The 24081-nt window shown below is 45.5% G+C and overlaps 1 protein-coding gene across 1 annotated transcript in view; it reads right to left on the reverse strand.

The window, feature by feature from the left end:
- MRTFA (myocardin related transcription factor A) overlaps nucleotides 1–24081 on the reverse strand; it is a 178640-nt gene that overhangs the window by 24254 nt on the left and 130305 nt on the right. The window contains exon 5 of the mRNA XM_071078933.1: nucleotides 1511–1566. Within this exon, the coding sequence (XP_070935034.1) occupies nucleotides 1511–1566 (56 nt within the window). The remainder of the gene's footprint in view (nucleotides 1–1510; nucleotides 1567–24081) is intronic.

Here is a 24081-nt window from a genome sequence, read left to right on the forward strand (position 1 = left end):
GCTTTGCCACTTACTGGCTGGACAAGTGAGTTAACTTCTCTTAACTGCATCTGTAAAATGAGGATAATACTACCTAATTCATAAGAGTTGATGTGAGGATAAAAAAAAAAAACAGATACAACCTCTTATATAAAGGTGCTCAATAAAACAGACTCTTCTAATCAGCCCTACTGGTCCCTGCCTATTCGAGAAGCAGTCAAGGAAATGGTGCCCAGTCTTCTGACCGAATAGGGGCACAGGCAATGCCATCCTTTCCCCCTACACTGTACTCTCAAGTGCTCTCGGCAAACTAAAACACTGCTGCTTGTTACTCCTTTGGTTCCCAGGACCCCTGATTTCATTCTTCCCACTTACTCTAAGAATTAATCATGATTTTCTAGGAGGGAAAAAATGAAATAAAGTTAAAAAAAAAAAGTATTGGAGGTAAATATTTCTGAGACTCTAAAACAGCTGTGAGGCTAGGTGCGGTGGCTCATGCCTGTAATCCCAGCACTTTGGGAGGGCAAGGCAGGCAGATCACTTGAGGCCAAGAGTTCGAGACCAACCTAGACAACATGGTGAAACTTCATCTCTACTAAAAATACAAAAATTACCCAGGTTTGGTGGTGGGCGCCTGTAGTCCCAGCTACTTGGGAGACTGAGGCTGGAGAATCACTTGAAACTGCTGGGCAGAGGCTGCGGTGAGCTGAGATCATGCCACTGCACTCCAGCTTGGGGTGACAGAGTGGGACTCCGTCTCAAAAAAATAAAGTAAAATAAAATAGCTGTGGGTCTTAAGGAGATGCAGACTATGATCTGTGTAGGGGATTGTCTTCCCACGATGTTATGTGAAAGGAAAAAGTAAAGTGAGTGGGAGGGGGAAACAAGTTCTGGTGACTTCCCCATCTCTACCCACACTGGGCAGCAGAATATTCCTCAGGGGCCCCTGGGGAACTGAAACTGAGAATTAGGATGGGGATGCAAGTAAGGTGCTACAGCAGAACACTTGGGCTTGGAGTGTGGGCCAGTTTCTGCTTTCCACAAGAGTCAAGTGGATTCTCTGGGCAGATGGAGACCAGGGAGGTTTCCTACCCTTTGGAATGCCCATCCTGTGAGGTGTGGGCAGTGTAACCCTGGACTTGGGAAGCTTTTCCATTGGCTAATGTTTGTGTCCCAACATCTACAAAAGGTTAAGTGGAATTAAAGATGGGGAAATACCAGTGGTCTCCAAAGCACTCCAAAATTCAGGGAAGGAGGATGAGGTGATTGTTCCATATCCTTAAATGTACTAAAAGAGAAACCTCATTCCAATCATGTTCCATATAATCACCATGGGAGGTGGATGAGAGACGGGATGAGGTAGGAGAAGAAGGGTTTTCCATTTAAAACTGCAAGGCCAGGGCTGGCCCTAGAGTCTAGCAGGCTCTGGCCTCAGAGTTCTATGGAAAGCTCTAAATGGAAATATAATCAGCAATACAATGAGCTCTGAAAATGCTCTTTCGGGGTTCTGAGGGAAAAAAAGGTACCTTACCCTTGCCCGCTCCAAGCTCCTTCTCTGCTCATGAAATGCAGCTGGACTTTTCAAAGCTGTTGAGAGAAGAACCATAAAGAATTACCTTCAAGCGAAGCATCATGTCTAGGGCTACAATATTCAGTGGAGAAGGCACCTTAAATTCATGTTACTGGCCAGGCGCACTGACTCATGCCTGTAATCCCAGCACTTTGGGAGGCCAAGGCGGGCGGATCATGAGGTCAGGAGATCAAGACCATCCTGGCTAACACAGTGAAACCCCGTCTCTACTAAAAACACAAAAAATTAGCCGGGCGTGGTGGCAGACACCTGTAGTCCCAGCTACTTGGGAGGCTGAGGCAGGAGAATGGCGTGAACCCAGAAGGTGGAGCTTGCGGTAAGCAGCGATCGCGCCACTGCCCTCTAGCCTGGGCGACAGAGCAAGACTCCGTCTCAAAAAAAAATTCACGTTACCGTTACTAGTACCATAAATATCAGCTGAAGTGAAGGCAATGACACCTGAGTAAGCATGTATTTTTATGGTTTAGCTACCCCATTCAAACAGTTTTGGTAGAAACCAAAATATGATTCCTAATGGGAACTGTCACTGCCTAAGCTTGGGCTGTCTAAAGTGCACCCATGGAATGTAACTTTAACAAACACCCTGGCCCATGACTGGACTGTCAGCCGCAAATCCCCCATCAGCCAGGGCTCCAAGAACGCCTGCTAGGCCTCACATTATTCTCAGGACACCTGCACACAGGAAGGGGCATAGATGCATGCCAGGTCAACCTTACTTCCTCAGCCTCACGAGGAATCATAAAGTGGCCAAACCGTTCCAATGGGACAGTTAAACCCAAAAAGATGTATGTCCACTCGGTGCTATTTCCTTCTTCACTGCACCTGATATTTATACTGCTGCTAAAATTAACTTGAATTTCATCTCTAAGGACTAAAAGAACCCCACGGCAATTATATGTGAAGGAACACATACAACCAACAGCTGACACGAAGGGCTCAGCTCTATTCTGGGGATACCACATAAAGACCACAAGTCTCAACTTCTGCAAACAACACTCAGGTGGCAAGACCAAACCAAGAGCCTCCAGAAAGGCTGCACCATGAATGAAGGGTCTGACTCCTTTTGTCAAAAACTTGACTGTAAGGACAAATAAATTTTAAGACACTCTGAGGATGAGAGGGAAAGGCCTGACTCACTTCAAGTAGGGAACAGAGGCAATAAGAGAGAAATTTATAAGACTGTGGTCAGTTTCACTTCTGCTGCCCTAGAATTTCCAAAGAGCTGTGAAACTGTGAGCAGAGATAACTTTTGCTAGGCTGCTGGCTGCGGTAGGAGTGCAGGGTTAAGGAGCTGCTAAAAGTAGCAAGAGAGCATAGATAGGACCCTATCCTGCCTGGGCCTTTGTGCTTCTTCCTCCTTCCTCCCCCCTAGTGGGGGGCTGGGCCTTAGCAACAGTAGTTCCAGAAGAAAATTTCAATTGTCCCAGCAGTATTTATTTTAAAAAATTTTTGTGAATCTTAAGATAAAAAAGAAACTATAGTCTTAAAAGTACTACTGAGATCCCATCTTCTAACAGAAGGGGGAGCTCTAGATTTAACAAATAACATCAAAGAAAAACCACTACAGGTTACCTCCTCAACCTACCTGGGCACTATCCATGCTTCCCTACTTCTTACATGGACAGGTCGTGGGCATTTCAGTGGGTAAACAGACACCCACTGCACCTGCTTCTACTGTGTAAAGCTAGCTCAACTCCAAAGGCCCTGCTCTGCAGGAACCTGGGTGTGATGGATCACACATAACCTTGCCTCTTGGAAAGCTTAGCACATGCATGAGACAGTAAGTACAAAGAATCAAGAGAAAATGGACACTGTCCACCCCACCCCAGCTTCCTTTTCTGACTCATTTTTCTCTGCAGGACTCATCACTGTCTTGACAGTCTTTATACAAATACTACATATCTGTCTGGGCGTGGTGGCTCACGCCTGCAATAATCCCAGCACTTCTGGAGGCCGCGGTGGGCAGATCATGAGGTCAGGAGTTCAAGACTAGCCTGGCCAACATGGTGAAACCCTGTCTCTACTAAAAATACAAAAATTTTTTTTTTTTTTTTTTTTGAGACGGAGTCTTGCTCTGTAGCCCGGGCTGGAGTGCAGTGGCCAGATCTCAGCTCACTGCAAGCTCCGCCTCCCGGGTTTACGCCATTCTCCTGCCTCAGCCTCCGGAGTAGCTGGGACTACAGGCGCCCGCCACCTCGCCCGGCTAGTTTTTTGTATTTTTAGTAGAGACGGGGTTTCACGGTGTTAGCCAGGATGGTCTCGATCTCCTGACCTCGTGATCCGCCCGTCTCGGCCTCCCAAAGTGCTGGGATTACAGGCTTGAGCCACCGCGCCCGGCCAATACAAAAATTTTTGTACAGGCATGGTAGAGGGCACCTGTAATCCCATCTACTCAGGAGATTGAGGCAGGAGAATCGCTTGAACTCAGGAGGCGGAGGTTACAGTGAGCCGAGATAGTGCCACTGTACTCCAGCCTGGGCGAGAAAAAAAGGGCGGAATACTACATATTTTTCTTGTTTACTCTCAGTCTCCCATGTTTACATTTACGACATGCCCCCATCAGAGCACAGCAAGGGTTTTGTCTATTTTTTTAGTTACTCACAGCATTCCCTAGTGCCTAGAATACCAGGCACACAGTATACCCTCAATAATTATTCACTCAGTGAATTAGTATTCTATAAGAAATAGACTCAAGGTGACTAGTGACAGGAGGACGGGAAGATTCTGCAGCAGAGCTCTAAACTTTCATCTGAATAGCCGGAATTCTGGTTCTCAAGTGGGTTCAAAACCTCACAGAAGTTCTGGATAGGTCAAGGGATCTGTGTTCTAGTACTGAGTGCTACCAATTACTGCTGGGTGACAGGGGTTGTGACTGCTTTCTGCGTCTAACTTTCTTCCAGAGTGAGAATCTGCCCACCTCTCAGAACCCTTGTAAGGAAGAAATGCCAGTGAGTGTGCCCTGAACCAAATGGTATATGTGCCTATATATTCAGGTGTTGCTGTCACCAAATGCTGTAATTTGGTTGAATCACTGTCTTGATTCACTCACAGGCCAGCTAGTTTCTGTACCGCAGCCACAGATTCTCTAAAACCTTGGCTCACTTGCTGCCTCAACAACCCACACTGGCTATCCCCAAAGGGTACGGTACAAACCCAACTTCTAGGAAAACAATTCGCCAGAACATCTTGAGGACATCATCTTCATGTACAAAGGGTGGTGCACCACTAGTGGAGGACAGGTGGTGGGTGAAATAGCTACAGTACACAGAGTCTCCCTCATCTGCAGTTTCGCTTTCCATGGTTTCAGTTATTCTAGGCCAACCAAGGTCCAAAAATGTTACAGTATTTTGAGTGGGCCCATATTCACATAACCTTTATTACAGCGTATTGTTAAAATTGCTCTAAGTTCTTACTATGTCTGATTTACAAATTGAATTTTGTCATAGGTCACATGTATAGGAAAAAAAAAAAAAACAGTACATACAGGATTTGGTACCACTTGCAGTTTCAGGCATCCACTGCGGGGTCTTGGCACGTGTTCCTCAGGAGTAAGGGCAGACTACTCTATATGAATTCCTATTTGGTCCTATTAAGGACATTTTCATGTAATGGCAAGAAAGGGATTAATATCTATTGGGTGCTTATATGGAAAGCACTGTTCTAGATATTTTAAACCTGTTAGCTAATTTAATATTCCTAATCATTCTACATGGTAGGTAATATCCCATTTTATAGATAAGGACAGGGCCAAAAAGTAAAGGCAAGCAAATAGCAGGGATAAGGACTATAACCTAATTTGTTTAAGGGCCCTGAATTGGAAGATATAACCTAATTCTGTATCATCCTTAGCCTAGAGTTCTTTCCACTCCTCTGTGTTGATTTCTTAACTTCTTCAAAAGTTAGAGAAGAGAGGCCGGGCATGGTGGCTCAAGCCTGTAATCCCTGCACTTTGGGAGACTGAGGCAGGTGTATCACCTGAGGTCAAGAGTTCAAGACCAGCCTGGCCAATATGGCGAAACCACGTCTCTACTAAACACACAGAAAAAGTAGCCAGCCATGGTGTCAGGCACCTGTAACCCCAGCTACTTCGGGGGCTGACGCAGGAGAATCCCTTGAACCCAGGAGGTGGAGACTGCAATGAGCTGAGATCATGTCACTGTACTCCAGTCTGCACAACAAGAGCAAAACTTCATCTCAAAAAAAAAAAAAAAATTAGAGAAAAAAGGCCAGGCATGTTGGCTCATGCCTACAATCTCAGCACTTTGGGAGGCCGAGGAGATCAGATTCCTTGAGGTCAGAAGTTCAAGACCAGCCTGGGCAACATGGTGAAAACCTCATCTGTACAAAAATTAGCCAGCCATGGTGGCAGGCACCTGTAATCCCAGCTACTTGGGACACTGAGGCAGGAGAATTACTTGAATCCAAGAGGCAGAAGTTGCAGTGAGCCAAGATTGTTCAGTGGCACTCCAACCTGGGTGACAGAGCAAGACTCTGTCACCAAAAAAAAAAAAGAGAGAGAAGAAAAGAAACTGTTGGGTAGGGGGACAAGGTAGCTTCAATGTTCTTTGACACACACAGTTTAGATGCGTATCTGAGTCCAGGCAACATACAAGAGTCAGGTTGGCCACAGCACTGGGTAAAGACTAGGGCAAAGAAGGCTTAGAAGAGGGGTTCAGGGACCTGTCTGAGGGGCCCCAGGGCTCTCAAGCATTGAGAATCAGTTCAAAACCTGGAGCTCACCATGTAACAGCCTTTGGCACTGATACTAGAAAACAAGTTGGAGAAGCTGAGACAGGATAGCTGGTCAGAAGAACCAGAAATGAAGACCAAGAAAAGAATTCAAGATAGGGCCGGACACAGTGGATCACGCCTGTAATCCCAGCACTTCGGGAGGCCGAGGCGGGCGGATCACCTGAGGTCAGGAGTTCAGAACCAACCTGGCCAACATGACGAAACCCCATCTCTACTAAAAATACAGAAATTAGCTGGGTGTGATGGCAGGTACCTGTAATACCAGCTACTCGCAAGGCTGAGGTACGACAATCGCCTGAAACTGGCAGGTAGAGGTTGCAGTGAACCAAGATTGCGCCACTGCACTCCAGCCTGGGTGACAGTGTAAGACTCTGTCTCAAAAAAAAACTCACTGGATCCTTTTCATAACCCATAAGGCAGGGACCGTTATTCCATGTGTGATGAAACTGACACTGGCTGAGATGCAGTAACCTGCCAGATCATCCATTCATCGAGTGGTGGACCCCAACCCAGGTCTAGTTCTGCCTTCCCTTTCTTCCCTTGTCTAAACCTTCTGACAAGTGTGTCAGTTTCTCTCAGTCCCTGAGTAGGCCAGCTTAGTCTGTGCTCCTCTTTCCTCATTTTTAATTCTTTTCTCTGATAGCAGATTCAGCAATTTCAATAGTCACTTCTGCCAGGTGAAAGGAGTGAGCACTGGCCCCTCTTTCTTCAGGTTTGTATCAGGACTTCCTGTTGGGTGTTTCTCAGTTCATCTGGGAAGAGACTGGAGTAGCCACAACAAGTGCTCGTGGTGCGCTGGGGTTTGAGGTGGACAGGGCAACTCCTGTGTGTGTCCAGCCAGCTTTGTTAAAAGCCACCACGTGGAGGGTAGCCTGGTGAAGGGGATGTAAGAGTGATACGGGTAAGCCCTGAGCTTTCTTGATTGTAGGAACAAATGACAATGGGGAGCCAGAATCACCTCAAGTTCCACGCCAAGGAGGTAAGACACAAGGAAGCAGAAAACAGGTTTCTAAGTTTAGGCCTCTGCCAATTGAAGAAAAAAAGGACTTAAAGTTACCCCATAAATGTGCGTCCAATTACAAGGGCTGCATTCATCTAGGAGTCCATCTCCCCTCTTCCTGATGCCTTAATAGCTTTGCAGGAGGAGCCAGAGTATTACTCAAAACTGCATTTTCCCAGACACTCCTAGAAAGCAGTCTCTGGAAAGAGAAGCCCCCAAAGACCAATGCAAGGACAAGAGCCTTGTGTGTTTATAAGAATATACATATTCAATATCAGACGGCAGTTCTTGATCCTTTCCTGCTGCCCTGGGAGCTGGTTCCAATGGAGCTCTTGTGTGGCTTTGTGTGAACAAAGGGAAGTGTGCAGCACATCCTGAAAAGAAAAATAACCAAGCTCCCCAGAGAAAACAATTGAACAGAAGTGGCCAAGAGGTGTGCCATTCTTAATCACAGTTTCAGTTCTAGATGTGGGCCCCGCCCCTGGCTGGCTACAACTACCAATTAATATTCTGTTCCCTCTTTCCAGCACCCATTTTCTTTCTCCCCTAGCACAACTGTTGCCTAAATTAAATGAGGTCATTTGTGAATTAAAGAAATAAAAAGTGAAAAACTTTCCATTTTATTTTAAAATACATACTGGCATCTAGGCCAGGTGCAGTGGCTCACACCTGTAATCCCAGCACTTTGGGAGGCCGAGGCGGGAGGATCACCTGAGGTCAGGAGTTCGAGACCAGCCTGGCCAACATGGTGAAACCCCCCCCTACTAAAAATACAAAAATTAGCTGGGTGTGGTGGGGCACGCCTGTAATCCCAGCTACTCTGGAGGCTGAGGCAGGAGAATTGCTTAAACCTGGAAGGCAGACGTTGCGGTGAGCCGAGATCATGACACTGCACTCCAGCCTGGGTGACACAGCAAGACTCAGTCTCAGGGGAAAACAAACAAACAAACAAACAAAAAATATATATATATACATACACACACACACACACACACACACACATATACATACATACATACACACACACACAGGCAACCAATATATAGCAAAGGGGGAGCTCAGTGCTGTGCTCAGTGTGTATAGACACAGATGTGTGATGACAGCACAGGGGCCCCAGGGCCAGACTGGTCTTGATTTAAGCTGGCACTAAAGAGTAAGTACAAAGACTGTTAAAAACTAACCTACCTTGGTAATTTAGGACATCAAGCCAACACTTTTCCCTCACCAGCTCCAGATTTACTTAAACAAGTAGGTAAATGAGTTTTCTAGGATTCACAAGCAGTTCTAGAAATGCCTCTGAGCAAGGAATGACACCAATTCATTATCAAACCTCATTTCCTCATCACTATCACGAAGGAATATATATTAAGTGTGTCTAGGTCTGAATCCTGCTTTATTAGGTGTTATTGTAATAAAAACGATGGTTCCTATCTCTGATAATACGCCAGACGCTCACCAACAATTATGGATCCAGAGGAACTCAAAGGCTATGAACATAGTACACTTAACAGAGGTCACTGGAGTGCCACAGTCCAAGTAGCTCTTCTTTCAGGCAAGCCTGCTGCATTTCTTTTTCCAGTGTGGAAGCAGGGAGCATATACACAGAACATCAACAGGGGTTACATGTGTGTATGAGAATAAACCCATTTAACAAACCAGGTAGAAACTAGAAATATATCCATCCATCCATCCCTCTGTTCTTTTATGTGGCCTCTTGATCATTACTAGAGTGATCATAAAAATGCAGTCCTTACTATTTTGTAATTTTATTGAAAAAATCAATTTTGTAAAAATCAGTTCAGACAAGGATCATCAATAGATGCTAAAACCGTTATTAGGCAGGTAGTTGTGGGGAAACAGGATTTTCACATGGCTTCAAAATGATACCCCATAGATTATGTGTTAATTACAAAGACAGATCTGGTGTCACCTTTCAAACTTTTAGCACCATCACTGGTTATACAGCCTGATAACATGTGCCCCTTGATGTTAAGAAGTACATATACCTATGTTTTCTTATTGCCAAAAATGTTTAACCTAAATCTAATCATGAGGAAGCAAATTTAGAATACAGAACATTGTGCAAGACAAGCAGCTTAGATACTTAAAACAAGTCAGTGTCATGAAAATGAAAAAGGTAGGGGTACTGTTCTAGATGGTGACCAAACTGACAACAACCAAATGCAGTGCATGATTCTTGATTAAATATTGGGACCAGGTGTGATGGCTCACGCCTGTAATTCCATCACTTTGGGAGGCCAAGGCAGGCGGATCAGAACATATTGGAGTGACTGGATGAATGGCTGTGCTATTAACACTCCCAGACAGGTGATCCAGGGCGAGTGAGCTTAGGGAAGTCGGGGAGAGACTGTGCTCAGTCTTGGAGAAACCACAGAACTCAAGAACAGGCATGGAAGAGAGCCCACCCAGCACAGGAATCTGAGGAGGGTCACCAGGCATGGAAGAGAGCCCACCCAGCACAGGAATCTGAGGAGGGCCACAGAGGCAGGAGGCGATGAGGCAAAGCTATTACCCCAAGTAAGCTTCAAGAAAAAGCCTGTAAAAGGAAAGAGAGAGAGATGCTAACAGTGGGGAAGTCAGGCAAAATAAGGGTTATGAAGTTTCCAGAGAATCACTTATGCTTAGGACATAGTCAGTAGTCTCAGAGCTATGCCAGTGGGTTGGTGGAAGCAGAAATTTATTGCAACAGATTAAAGAGTGAATAAGAAGTGAGAAAGTGGAGTCAGAGGTATGTGTCCCCTAAGAGGTTAATTACAGATGTGCTAACAGTTCATTACTCATTCATTCTTCCAATAAATATCTGTGAACCCACATGTGTCAGACCCCATTTGAGTGTTGGGTTATTCATGTTTTCGTGGAGCTTACATTCAACTGAAGAAAGATATACATAAAACAAGTAAACATGTAACACAGTAGGAGGCAGTATATGCTATGAAGAACTATTAAGCAAGGTATAAGTGACAGAGTAACAGGGTGAGGTCATTTTATATGGAATGGTCAGGGAAAGACTTTCTGATAAGGTGACATTTGGCTGCAGGTGGCAGCTCATGCTTGTAATCCTAGCACTTTGGGAGGCCAAGGCAAGCGGATCGCTTGAGCTCAGAAGTTCCAGACCAGCCTGGGCAATAAAGTGAAACCCTGTCTCTATGAAAAATACAAAAACTAGGCATGGTGGCGTGCACCTGTAGTCCGAGCTATTTGGGGGGACTGAGGCGGGAGGTTTGTTTGAGGCCAGGAGGTTGAGGCTGTGATGAGCTAAGATTGAGCCACTGCTCTCCAGCCTAAGTAACAACGTGAGACTTTGTTTAAAAAAAAAAAAAAAAAATTCAGGTGACATTGGAGCAGAGATGTAAAAGAAGAGAGTGAGCCCTGCGGTCCTCTGGGAGAGAGCCCTCCAAACAGAGAACAGCATGTGCAAAGGCTCTCAGTGGGATCCTGCCTGCATGGCATCAAGGAGGCCAGGGTGGCAGGAACAAGGAGAAGAGTGGGTGGAAACACAGTGAGACAAAGCCACACAGGACCCTGTAAAACTGTGAATTATAATGAAAAGAAATAAAGTGGAATGGTGCCTGCGAACCTTGATGCTGAGAAAAAGGCTTCTGAAGGTAATATAAATAAACAGATTTGCTGAAAATGGTCTCCTTGCTTTCCCTGACAACCTCCACAATGTGTTAGAAATTACCTCACTTGAGCTTCTCAGTACTATTTTCCACACTTTACAGTTGGGAAATGACTTGCCTGAGATCACATCCTAATCAACTTCAGAATGAAGACTAGACTCTTGTTCTTTTGATTCCAAATCTTTTTATTTACATATATTCCATCAAGAGGTGGCAGAGGATAAAGGAGTATAGAAAACCAAGTGTGTGATATGCCAGGTGTGGTTGTAATCCCAACACTTTGGGAGGCCGAAGAGGGCATATTGCTTGAGCCCAGGAGTTCAAGCTAGCGAGACTCCATCTCTACGAAAAAATTAGGTGGGGCCAGACACGGTGGCTCACGCCTGTAATCCCAGCACTTTGGGAGTACGAGGCGGGTGGATCACGAGGTCAAGAGATCAAGACCATCCTGGCCAACATGGTGAAACTCCATCTCTACTAAAAATACAAAAATCAGCTGGGTGTGATGGTGCACGCCTCTAATCCCAGCTGCTCAGGAGGCTGAGGCAGGAGAAGCGCTTGAACCCGGGTGGCGGAGGTTGCAGCGAGCCAAGATCACGCCACTGCACTCCAGCCTGGACAACAGAGTGAGACGCTGTCTCAAAAAAATAAATAAATTAGCTGGCTGTCGTGGCACACCCTTGTGATTCCAGCTACTTGGGAGGCTGAGGTGGGAGGATCACTTGAGCCCAGGAGGCAAAGGTTGCTGTGAGCCAAGATCATACCACCACACTCCAGCCTGGGCAACAGAACTAGACCTGTCTCTAAATAAAAAATCCCAAGATGAAACAAAATGCATGATGGGTTACCAAATAAATAACAGACAACAGTGATTTTAATCTAGTCTTTCGGCCGGGCACGGTGGCTCACGCCTGTAATCCCAGCACTTTGGGAGGCCGAGGCGGGAGGATCACAAGGTCAGGAGATCGAGACCACGGTGAAACCCCGTCTCTACTAAAAAAAATACAAAAAATTAGCCGGGCGCGGTGGCAGGTGCCTGTAGTCCCAGCTACTTGGGAGGCTGAGGCAGGAGAATGGCAGGAACCCGGGAGGCGGAGCTTGCAGTGAGCCGAGATCGCGCCACTGCACTCCAGCCAGGGGGACAGAGCGAGACTCCGTCTCAAAAAAAAAAAAAAAAAATCTAGTCTTTCGCATTTGGTCATCTTTTCCTAGCTATTCCTTTGGAAATAAATGCTGCCTTGTCATTTTCTCTAATATTGGCAATGGGACAGCAGGGAAGCCTTCAGATCTAACCTCAGAAAATGTCGCAGGGGCACAAATTCTGCTATTCCTTTTCCCTTCAGCACAGCAGAAAAGGAGTCACTGTATAATCATACTCTATCCAAAGTTAACTGAGTCTTTTGCCACATCCTTTGGCCCTAGCATTAGAGTCTATCATACAGCTTTAGGCAGTTAACTCACTTGCCAAAACTGACCAGCAATATGGTACAAAGCTGTAAGACAGGCAGGCGAGCCAGGCTTTTCCCAGCATTGGAGATGAAAGCTCAGAATTTTTCTGTACCCAGTCATCTTACATGCAATAGCCTCACCTGTCTCAGAAATCTGCCATTAACTCGGCCGAGCGCAGTGGCTCACGCCTGTAATCCCAGCACTTTGGGAGGCCAAGGCGGGTGGATCACGAGGTCAGGAAATTAAGACCATCCTGGCTAAAATGGTGAAATCTTGTCTCTACTAAAAATACAAAAAAATTAGTCGGCCGTGGTGGCAGGTGTCTGTAGTTCCAGCTACTCGAGAGGCTGAGGCAGGAGAATGGTGTGAACCCGGGAGGCGGAGCTTGCAGTGAGCCGAGATTGCGCCACTGCACTCCAGCCTGGGCAACAGAGCGAGACTTGGTCTCCAAAAAAAAAAAAAAAAGAACAGAAATTTGCCATTAACTCTTGAATCATGGGGACAGGGCAATCTTCTACTTCAGAACTCCTGGGAAGAAGAGAATAAAAATATTCTACACCATACTAAAAATGAAAAGGGGCCCGGGCGCGGTGGCTCAAGCCTGTAAGCCCAGCACTTTGGGAGGCCGAGACGGGCAGATCACGAGGTCAGGAGATTGAGACCATCCTAACATGGGCTAACATGGTGAAACCCCGTCTCCACTAAAAAATACAAAAAACTAGCCACAAAAAACTAGCCAGGCGAGGTGGTGGGCGCCTGTAGTCCCAGCTACTCGGGAGGCTGAGGCAGGAGAATGGCATAAACCCAGGAGGCGGAGCTTGCAGTGAGCTGAGATCCGGCCACTGCACTCCAGCCTGGGCGACAGAGCAAGACTCCATCTCAAAAAAAAAAAAAAAAAAAAAACGAAAAGGGGGAGGAGGCCAGCAGTCCATGGCCCAATGTTTCTCCAAGTGTAGACCAAGAACCATTTGCATGAAAATGTCTACGGTGTGCAAGAATCTCTTGGAATGCAGATTCCTAGGCCTTAAGAATTATAATCGCCGGGCACGGTGGCTCAAGCCTGTAATCCCAGCACTTTGGGAGGCCGAGACGGGCGGATCACGAGGTCGGGAGATCGAGACCATCCTGACTAACACGGTGAAACCCCGTCTCTACTAAAAAAATACAAAAAACTAGCCGGGCGAGGTGGTGGGCGCCTGTAGTCCCTGCTACTCAGGAGGCTGAGGCAGGAGAATGGCGTGAACCCGGGAGGCGGAGCTTGCAGTGAGCTGAGATCCGGCCACTGCACTCCAGCCTGGGCGACAGAGCGAGACTCCGTCTCAAAAAAAAAAAAAAAAAAAAATAGAATTACAATCTTTAGTAAGCAATTTGGGTAATGCTAGAGCCACTAAACTTGAAACACATTGCTTCCCTAATCTAACAAAGGCAAAGAGACGAGAAAGTAAGGATTTTATTTGCTTATTCACTAATACCAGGTGCTGATTAAAAGTACATTTAGTAAAGAAGGACTTACGGAATTTTCTCAATAGCTTGATTCAAAATGTCAATTCTGTTGGCTGTGTAGGTAAAGAGTTCTAATTTCCTGGACTCCTTTCAGGATCACTGCAATGCATATTTTTCTAGGAGTCAGAGAATCTGGGCTTTTTGCGATCTTCCTCACACCCTGGCTAGGGCCTAATTCAGATGGGATGGATTCCACACACCCTGATGGTTTTATCAGAGGCATGCTAGTCACCCAAGGGAAGGCAGCTACAGCTACAGAAATGTAGTTCTTGGTCTTACCACCCAAAAGGTGAGGAGCACAGAGGTTCACTGGTAGTGCAGGGAATGGAGAGGATCCCTCACACACTGAGTGACAGAAGAGAAGAGGTTGGCTATGTCACTGGTGTGTAAGGGTTGACACTAGCATTAGATAGGATTTTTCTTAGGATTCCATATCCAGGTAGATGAGAATCTCTTAACCTGGAGCACACTGTACCACCCACTTTAGAGCAGCTATAGATCCCTGGAACTATGTGAATGTTAGGTGCTTGCTTAGACAACTGTGAGAGGATGTGGAAGATTCTCTATGAAGAATACATGACACAAAATAAATCAAGAACCTCTGATGTACTGAAGGGTTATTATGACAAAAGAAGAAAGATGCCCACGGCCTTCAAATGAACAGCAACCTGAAAGCACTTGTACTGAAGTGCTTACAAATGATAGGGTTCCTCTCAATTCCACCACCCGATCTCACCAACTATAGGTCCTGCTTTGATGCTGCTTTCAATTTTTTTTTTTTAATAGTGTATTTATTTATTTATTTTTGAGATGGAGTCTTGCTCTGTCGTCCAGGCTGGAGTGCAGTTGTGCAATCTGGGCTCACTGCAGCCTCCGTCTCCCGGGTTCAAGCGATTCTCCTGCCTCAGCCTCCCGAGTAGCTGGGACTACAGGCGCCTGCCACCACAGTTGGCAATTTCTGTATTTTGTTTCTTTTTTAAGTAGAAACAGGGTTTCATCATATTGGCCAGGCTGGTCTCAACCACCTGACCTCAAGTGATCCACCCACCTCAACTTCCCAAAGTGTTCGGATTACAGGCATGAGCCACCTCACCCAGCCTCTTCATCTTTCAAAGATTTTTTAAAGTTGAAATTTTGGCAAAAGCATAGCAGGCTATCATCACAAAAATGCCCATGTGGACAAGAACCACCACAAACTGTGACTTTCAGGAATTAGCACAGGGTTTGTAGCCAGAAAACCTGGATTGGGTCTGCCTATCTTTCAGTGCCCGTGTAACCTACAACAAGTCCCAAGACCCCTCTGAGGCTCAGTAGCCTCATCTGCAAAATAGCAATTAAACTAACTGCTGTATTGCGTAATTATTAGCATTAAAATGAAAGTGCTTTGCCATCTGCTAGAAGTTATGTTAAGCTTAAGGGCTGTTACTGATGTAGCTTTTTTTCTTTATCACCATTCCGAAAGAAAGAGCAGGTGTATAGAGTCAAATGCTGAGAGCTAACTGGACTGGGCTTGACTTCCATTTTCTGTCTTTCTGTTTTTAGCTGACAAACTAAAATGCCTACAAAAATCCTTTAATAAAGACCATCAACCAAAGAGGTCTGTCAACAGTTCGAGAGACTGACCATGACAAATGAGCACCAAAACTAAGTTCATGTGAATCAAAGAAAGAATTTGTGTGGTGAGGTGTGCAGAATGGACCGCATATTCTGGGGCAAGCAAGGATCCAAACTAGCAGTCATAAAGGGTTCTTCATACACATCCTGTTTTGGTATGCATGCTTGCCACCACCCCTGTTTTGGCACCAGCTATCACCCCTACCCAAACCAGCAGGAAGACCAACTCCCAAGAATGAATGTAAGAAGTGGAGACGTAGGATGCTAAATCTTTTCCTTCCCAAGAGTGCAAACTGTTCCAGCGTCTCCTGCTCTTGACCCCAATGATGGTTAAAGGGGCTCAAGACTGAGAGAGATAAGCACACATCTCATTTAGCACGAGTATTGACACAGGGAATTCCAAAAGGTTAATGTACTAGTGATCAAATATCTTGAATCTGACCTTCTAGGCTCCTCTTTGACATAGGCCAGCCATGTTTATATCTGGCTTTCATACCACAGCCCAGTCTAAGACCCTGGATCAGTCTATTTTCACTCCAGTATACTTTTTGGCAAAGTGCAAACCAATTTTTTCTATTGCCTCTTTCAGAAGTCCCCATAATCAATATGACTAAGTGATCTGTTTAGAATACAAGCTCCAGATCACCTGTGCCCTCCTGCAAGTAACATCCCACCTGGCTGAAGACGCTTCTTTTTGTTTTTTTTGTTTCTGAGACACAGTCTTGCCCTGTAGCCCAGGATGGAGTGCAGTGGTGCGAACCCGGCTCACTGCCTCCTCTGCCTCCCAGGTTCAAGAGATTCTCCTGCCCCAGCCTCCCAAGTAGCTGGGACAACAGGCACGCGCCACCACGCCCAGCTAATTTTTTGTATTTTTAGTAGAGACAGGTTTCACCATGTTGGCCAGGATGGTCTTGATCTCTTGACTTCGTGATCCACCTGCCTCAGTTTCCCAAAATGCTGGGATTACAGGCGTGAGCTACCGCACCCAGCCTGAAGACTTTTAAATCACCACCATCATCAGTTATCTATCAGGACTCTCCTTGGGTATGTGATTAAGATGTGTATTGTTCAGGTAAAATAGTGAGTAGTACCTACAAGCGATCTTATAACCTTCTTTTATTCTTGATAAGAAGTTAGCCTTGGATATCTCAGATTCTTCAATAACCAATTATTAATGAAGCTTAACACCTGCTGTACTTTTTAGATATCAAACTATAAGAAGAACTCATATCAAGAAGACTACTTTCGGCCAGGCACAGTGGCTCATGACTGTAATCCCAGCACTTTGGGAGGCCGACGTGGACACATCACCTGAGGTCAGGAGTTCGAGCATGGTGAAACTCTGTCTCTACTAAAAATACAAAAATTAGCCAGGTGTGGGTGGCAGGCGCCTGTAATCCCAGCTACTTGGGAGGCCGAGGCAATTGCCTGAACCCAGGAGGCAGAAGGCACAGTGAGCCAAGATTGCCCCACTGCACTCCTGCCTGGGCAACAAAGCAACACTCTGTCTCAAAAAAAAAAAAAAAAAGACGACGATGACGAATGCTTTCTACGGCCTGTTCAGCACAGCTCACGGCTGGATTCTGCCTCCAACTGAACAAGGAACACATTCAGAACACGGACACACCACTCACTGCAGAGTATTATTTTAGGATTTGCTGGCAACTGGCCAAGGAGGAGGTTCTATGCTAGTCACTGATCACTGAGGTACAAACACACTACAACAGCAGAAGAGAGATGAGGACGCTGACACAAATGCAGCATAAAATGCCTGGGAGTGATGTGCCTTCTCCAGAGATAAAAGAGAAGATTCCTGAAGCCACATACCTAACACAATTTTCTCTCAGCTTCAACTCTAGGAATCAGGTCAGCCTCACTCCTGGAAAACATGTTTCACTATGGTGTTTATCAAATGCAACTTAAAGTAGGGATTCAACTACAATTATACAGTCACATCCCTGTAGTGAAGACACATCATCTCACTAGGTGGGGTTCTCTGCTTCTTAAAGAAAGAAAAGATAAGGAAATGATCACCAAATGGGTTATACCACCATATCCTGCAACTGAGCTCTGATGGAAGCAGGAGTCTGAGGGCACTGACCAGACTGGGGCAGAGGGCCAATTGCAGGGTTTGGGGAAAGCCTTTTCTGGGCTCCTACTGGAAAGGGGCACTGGGTGGATCACAGCCAAACTTCTTTGACACACAGGGGCAGCAGTTGAGAGATGATCACACAGAGCTTTCAGTAACTCCCAAATGGACTGGAGCATATGAGAGATGATAAAGGCCCAGAGAGAAAGGATTTGCCCTCGCCCTAGTCCCCACCCAAACTCACTCACTTATGAAGTATCCACTGAGACCTAATGTCCCTGATAGTGTAACACTCCACTTAAAAGCAAACAAGTGATATTTTCTTGAAACTTACAATTTTGGTTAAAAAACATTGTTAAAAAAAAAATAGGGGTGGGGGTGGGGGACAGATCACTCTCAAACCAGACCCTCATCTGCCCTGGAATCCCTACTGTGTCCCCACTGCTAAACATTTCTGTCTCTTGGCAAGTTGCCCAGAAATTTAAAAACATTTCTAACACAGCCACTTGTTTGGTTTCAAGAGAAAGAGGTTAAAAAGAAACATCTACTCCCAGGCAGAGGGCAAGCTAATAAAATGATAGTCCTGCTAATATATGACCAAAAGGAGAATGATCTTAACAGAGTAGTACCATGCTGACTAGAAGTTCTTTGATCACTAACAATTTATAGCAATTGTCTTTTAATCCACTGGTAGGACAGAAAGTAAAATTAAGAACTGTATTTATTGGAAAATAGTTCCTATTCCTTTTGGGTGGGGGTGTGGGGGAGGCAGGGTCTCACTCTGTTGCCCAGGCTGGAGTGCAGTGGCACAATCTCGGCTCTCAGGTTAAGCGATCCTCCTGCCTCAGCCTCCCAAGCTGTGACTATGGGCACTTGCTACCACATCCAGGTAATTTTTGTATTTTTTGTAGAGATGAGATTTCGCCATGTTGTCCAGGCTGGTCTCGAACTCCTGAGCTCAAACAATCCACCCACGTTGGCCTCCCAAAGTGCTAAAATTACAAGCATGAGCCACTATACCTAGCCCAATTCCTATTCCTAAATACTAGTTTTGACATAACTTAAGAGGTAGGTGTGTGTATGTATGTATTAAAGCTGCTTTCATAGTCACAACATCAACATGGTGGATCCAAGTGCCTCCATTTTTTTTTTTTTTTTTTTTTTTTTTTTTGAGACTGAGTCTCGCTCTGTCGCCCAGGCTGGAGTGCAGTGGCACGACCTCAGCTCAATGCAAGCTCTGCCTCCCGAGTTCACGCCATTCTCCTGCCTCAGCCTCCCGAGTAGCTGGGACTACAGGCGACCACCACCACGCCCGGCTAATTTTTGTATTTTTTTTTTAGTAGAGATGGGGTTTCACCATGTTAGCCAGGATGGTCTCGATCTCCTGACCTTGTGATCCATCACCCGCCTCGGTCTCCCAAAGTGCTAGGACTACAGGTGTGAGCCACTGCGCCCGGCCCAAGCTCCTCCATTCTTAAATGAGAATATTACTTCCTACATTTCAAAAGCATGAAAAATACATCACCTCATTTGATCTCCAAACTAACTCTGTGGGTAAGTTATCACTCCATGGGTAACTAATTCTGTGGGTAACCTTTAAGATGGGTTATTATCCCAATTATATGAAAGTGGGAGTTCAGAAAAGTTACTGAGTTGCCCAAAGTCTTCTAACTCCTAAGAAACAAAGTAAGGTCTAAGACTATACTTTCTTTCTTTTGTTTGTATGTGTGTATGTATATATGAATGAATGTATGTATATGTGTATTTATTTTGTTTTTTTGTTTTTTTTTTTTTTTTTTTTTTTTTTTGAGACGGAGTCTCACGCTGTTGCCCAGGCTGGAGTGCAGTGGCGCGATCTCGGCTCACTGCAAGCTCCGCCTCCTGGGTTCACGCCATTCTCCTGCCTCAGCCTCCTGAGTAGCTAGGACTACAGGCGCCCGCCACCGCGCCCGGCTAATTTTTTGTATTTTTAGTAGAGACGGGGTTTCACTGTGGTCTCGATCTCCTGACCTTGTGATCCGCCCGCCTCGGCCTCCCAAAGTGCTGGGATTACAGGCTTGAGCCACCGCGCCCGGCATGTGTATTTATTTTGAGACAGGGTCTTGCTCTGTCATCCAGGCTGAAGTGCAGTGGCATGAACACAGCTCACTGCAACCTCGACCTTGTGGGTTCAAGGCTCAAGCCATCCTCCTGTCTCAGCCTACTAAGCTGCTGGGGCCACAAGCATGTGATATCAGGCCTGGCTAATTTTTAAAAATTTTTTTGTAGAGATGGGGATCTATCTTGCCCAATTGGTCTCAAAGTCCTGGGCTCAATAGACCTTCCTGCCTTGGCCTCCCCAAGTGCTGGGACTGCAAACGTGACCCACTGTGCCTGGCTTAAAACTCCACTTTCTAATACAATAGCAACTAGCCAAATGTGACCATTTAATTAGAATAGCCACGTGCACCTATTTAAATCTAAATTAATTAAAATTAAATAAAAATTAAAATTCAGTTTTTCAACTCAAAATGTGTTCAACAGCACATGTGGCTAGTGATTAGTGTTATAGAAATAGTTCTGTCTTCACTTAACGTACTATTGGACGGGGCTGGTCTAGAAGCTAGTTCTTTTGAATTCATAACTTGGAGAAAAGATCCCATGGCGGCCGGGCGCAGTGGCTCAGGCCTGTCATCCCAGCACTTTGGGAGGCCGAGACGGGGCGGATCACGAGTTCAGGAGATCGAGACCATCCTGGCTAACACGGTGAAACCCCGTCTCTACTAAAATACAAAAAAAATTAGCCGGGCGAGGTGGCGGGCACCTGTACTCCCAGCTACTCGGGAGGCTGAGGCAGGAGAATGGTGTGAACCCGGGAGGCGGGGCTTGCAGTGAGCTGAGATCCGGCCACTGCACTCCAGCCTGGGCAACAGAGCTAGACTCCATCTCAAAAAAAATAAATAAATAAAATCAAATCTATTTTAAAAGATTCAGGGAAGCCTCTCTGCACCTATTCTGGTTCGGGGGTTGTTCAATAAATAAAATTAAATTTAGGCCAGGTGCAGTGACTCATGCCTGTAATCTCAGCACTAAGGGAGGCCGAAGCAGGCAGATCACTTTGAGCCCAGAGTTTGAGACCAACCTGGGCAACATGGCAAAACACCATTTCTACTACTAACACAAAAACTAGCTGGATGCGCTGGTCCACACCTGTAGTCTCAGCTACTCAGAAGGCTGAGGTGGGAGGATGGTTTGAGCCAGGAGGCAGAGGTTGCAGTGAGCTGAGATTGCACCACTGCACTCCAGCCTGGATAACAGAACCAGACCCTGTTTCAAAAATATATATAAACAAATTTTAAAAATAAAAAGTTTCCTTTTGGCTCATTTTATATCTTTATTATCACCATTACTATTACCTTATATTGGCTCAGCCTATCATAAAATAAGTTGTAGTCTCTGTATCCTTTGATTTCTTTTATCATCTCTGCAAACTGGGCTAGCCTAAGGTCCTAGATTCTGTCTACTGGTTACCAAATCCTGAACATCTCATTAGTGAGTCACAACCTAATCCATTTTTTTAAAAATTTCGTTTTAAAAAAGATTACCAAAATGGATTTGATTCACATGTACTTAGGAAAAAGAACGTTGAAACTTAGGTTGCATATTTGGTGAAGAATAATGTAAGTCATGATTCCCAAATTACAAATAACAAAAACATTATTAAGAATCGCAGGACCAGGCATAGTGGCACACGCCTGTAATACCAGCACTTTGAGAGGCTAAAGTGGGTGGATCACCTGAGGTCAAGAGTTCAAGACCAGCCTGGCCAATATGGCGAAACCATGTCTCTACTAAAAATACAAAAATTAGCTGGGCGTGGTAGTCGGTCCCTGTAATCTGAGCTACTTGAGAGGCTGAAGCAGGAAAGTCACTTGCAATGAGCCCAGAGTTTGAGACCAACCTGGGCAACATGGCAAAACCCCATTTCTACTACTAATACAAAAACTAGGAGGCGGAGGTTGCAATGAGGCGCGATCACGCCACTGCACTCCAGCCTGGGAGAGCGAGACTTTGTCTCCAAAAAAAAAAAAAAGAAAGAAAGAAGAATTGCAGCTTCAGATAGAGAGAGACCATAGTCATCAATCCTGGCACTTTTAAGAAGAAATTTTAACTCTGCTGTGGGTGCACAGGAACATCATTAAAAATGAAAAAAACAAGCTCGGTCAAGAAGACAGAGCAAGGTCTTCAAAGATCTATAGGACAAAAATAATTATTTCCTCATGTGTTAGTCAAGGTTTTTCTACTACTTGCATATGGGAAAATAATAAATTGAGGGTTAACTGTAGCATTAGAAACATGGTACTCTGCTTTTTTTTCCAAGGATTCTCAATTATAAAGGACTGACAAGAGACAAACAAGCTTCTCTCACATCCAGAAAGAATACAGGAGACTTTTTTCTGATTTGTCTAGGTCAGAAAACCTTCCATGTTTTCCTTTGAAAGGTTATCCTCTGCAACAGCTCTCACGCCAGAACGTTTTTCTTAATTTTCACCTTAACCTTATGACCCTGTACACCTTTAAACATCATAGAGAAAGGCTGCAGTGAAAGCTTTGAGAAGAAAGTGTACCAAACATGACCAATTTCTTCTGGGAGTCTTCATCCTGGATACAGTGGCATTCCTGGTCTTCATCTTTGGATTTCAAGACCAGCTCCCTATCTCTGCCATCTGTCCTCGCCCTCAAGATATGTGCAAGACATCATTAGTGAAAATTTAGGGCCTAGACTATATAAGCCTCTGCTATCTGGCACTCTGTATTTGGTAGAGTTAAGTGATGTTAAATTTGAAACTTATGTTTACACGAGAATAAATACTGCGAAATGATTCTGTTTAACAGCACATCAAAAAACAACTTCTGTATCTCAGTTGAGACGCCATGAACAGAGCATATCAAGCAGTACAGAGAGGTATGTAGGAATCAGGGGATTCTTTAATCCCTTAAATTTTATGGAAAGGTCATACCCCAACACTGAATGACATGTAGAAACAGAACAACCCTGAAGGGAAGGGAGCCACTGAAGCACACTGTGTCCTACAGATATGACGATGTCAGGACAGCCAGTCCTATAGGATAACTACATGCAAGTGTTCTGGAAGATGAGGTAGATGGGTTTCTTTCCTTCCCGGAGGCAAAAAAATTCAACGGAGAAGAATTTGATAAAAGATATCAACCAGAAATGATGAGACAAAATACAGCCATAACTAACTTGCCCATTCCCTCGGCTTGAGGGCCCTGCCTACCTCCTAAGTTGTACAACAAAATTTAAATCTGAGAGCTCTTTTCAGAAACCCCTCAGGCTGGCCAGGCGTGGTGGCTCGCACCTGTAATCCCAGCACTTTGGGAGGCTGAGGTGTGCAGATCACTTGAGGTCAGGAATTCAAGACCAGCCTGGCCAACATGGTGAAACTCCATCTCTAAAACACACACACAGACACACACAAAATTAGCTGGGTATGGTGGTGCACACCTATAGTCCCGGCTATTTGAGAGACTGAGGCGAGACAACTGCTTGAACCCTGGAGGTGGAGGTTGCAGTGAGCCAAGATCCCGCCACTGCACTCCAGCCTGGGCGACAGAACAAGAATCCATTCAACAAAACAAAACAAACAAACACCTCAGGTCAAGAAAATGGGAATGGAAGGCTGGGCATGGTGGCTCACAGCTGTAATCCCAGTACTCTGGGAGGCCAAGGCAGGCAGATCACAAGGTCAGGAGTTCAAGATCAGCCTGGCCAGTATGGTGAAACTCTGTCTGTACTAAAAATACAAAAATTACCCAGGCATGGTGGCATGTGCCTGTAGTCGCAGCTACTTGGGAGGCTAAGGCAGGTGGATCACTTGAATCCGAGAGGCAGAGGTTGCAGTGAGCTGAGATGGCGCTACTGACTCCAGCCTGGGCAACAGAGCAAGACTCTGTCTCAAAAAAAAAAAAAAAGGCCAGGCGCGGTGGCTCACACCTGTAATCCCAGCACTTTGGGAGGCCGAGGCAGGTGGATCACGAAGTCAGGAGATCGAGACCATCCTACCTAACACAGTGAAACCCCGTGTCCACTAAAAATGCAAAAAATTAGCCTGGCGTGGCAGTGGGCGCCTGTAGTCCCAGCTACTTGGGAGGCTGAGGCAGGAGAATGGCGTGAACCCGGGAGGCGGAGCTTGCAGTGAGCCGAGATCGCGCCACTGCACTCCAGCCTGGGCGAATGAGCGAGACTCTGTCTCAAAAAAAAAAAAAAAAAAGATATGGAGTGGAGGGTGAGGAGTGCGGTTAGTGGAAGTCAGCAGGATGACCGGGTGTTGGGGTAGTAGAGGATGTTGGAGATTACAACAGGAGCTGGGGGACACAGGGTAGGGGTGAAGGAGGGTTACTCACTAGGTAGGGGTCTGGCAAAAAAATAAAAAATAAAAGCCTCATTTCTGGGAACAAGAGA

This window comes from Macaca nemestrina, chromosome 15 (genome assembly GCF_043159975.1).
Source record: "Macaca nemestrina isolate mMacNem1 chromosome 15, mMacNem.hap1, whole genome shotgun sequence".
Classification (NCBI taxonomy): domain Eukaryota; kingdom Metazoa; phylum Chordata; class Mammalia; order Primates; family Cercopithecidae; genus Macaca; species Macaca nemestrina.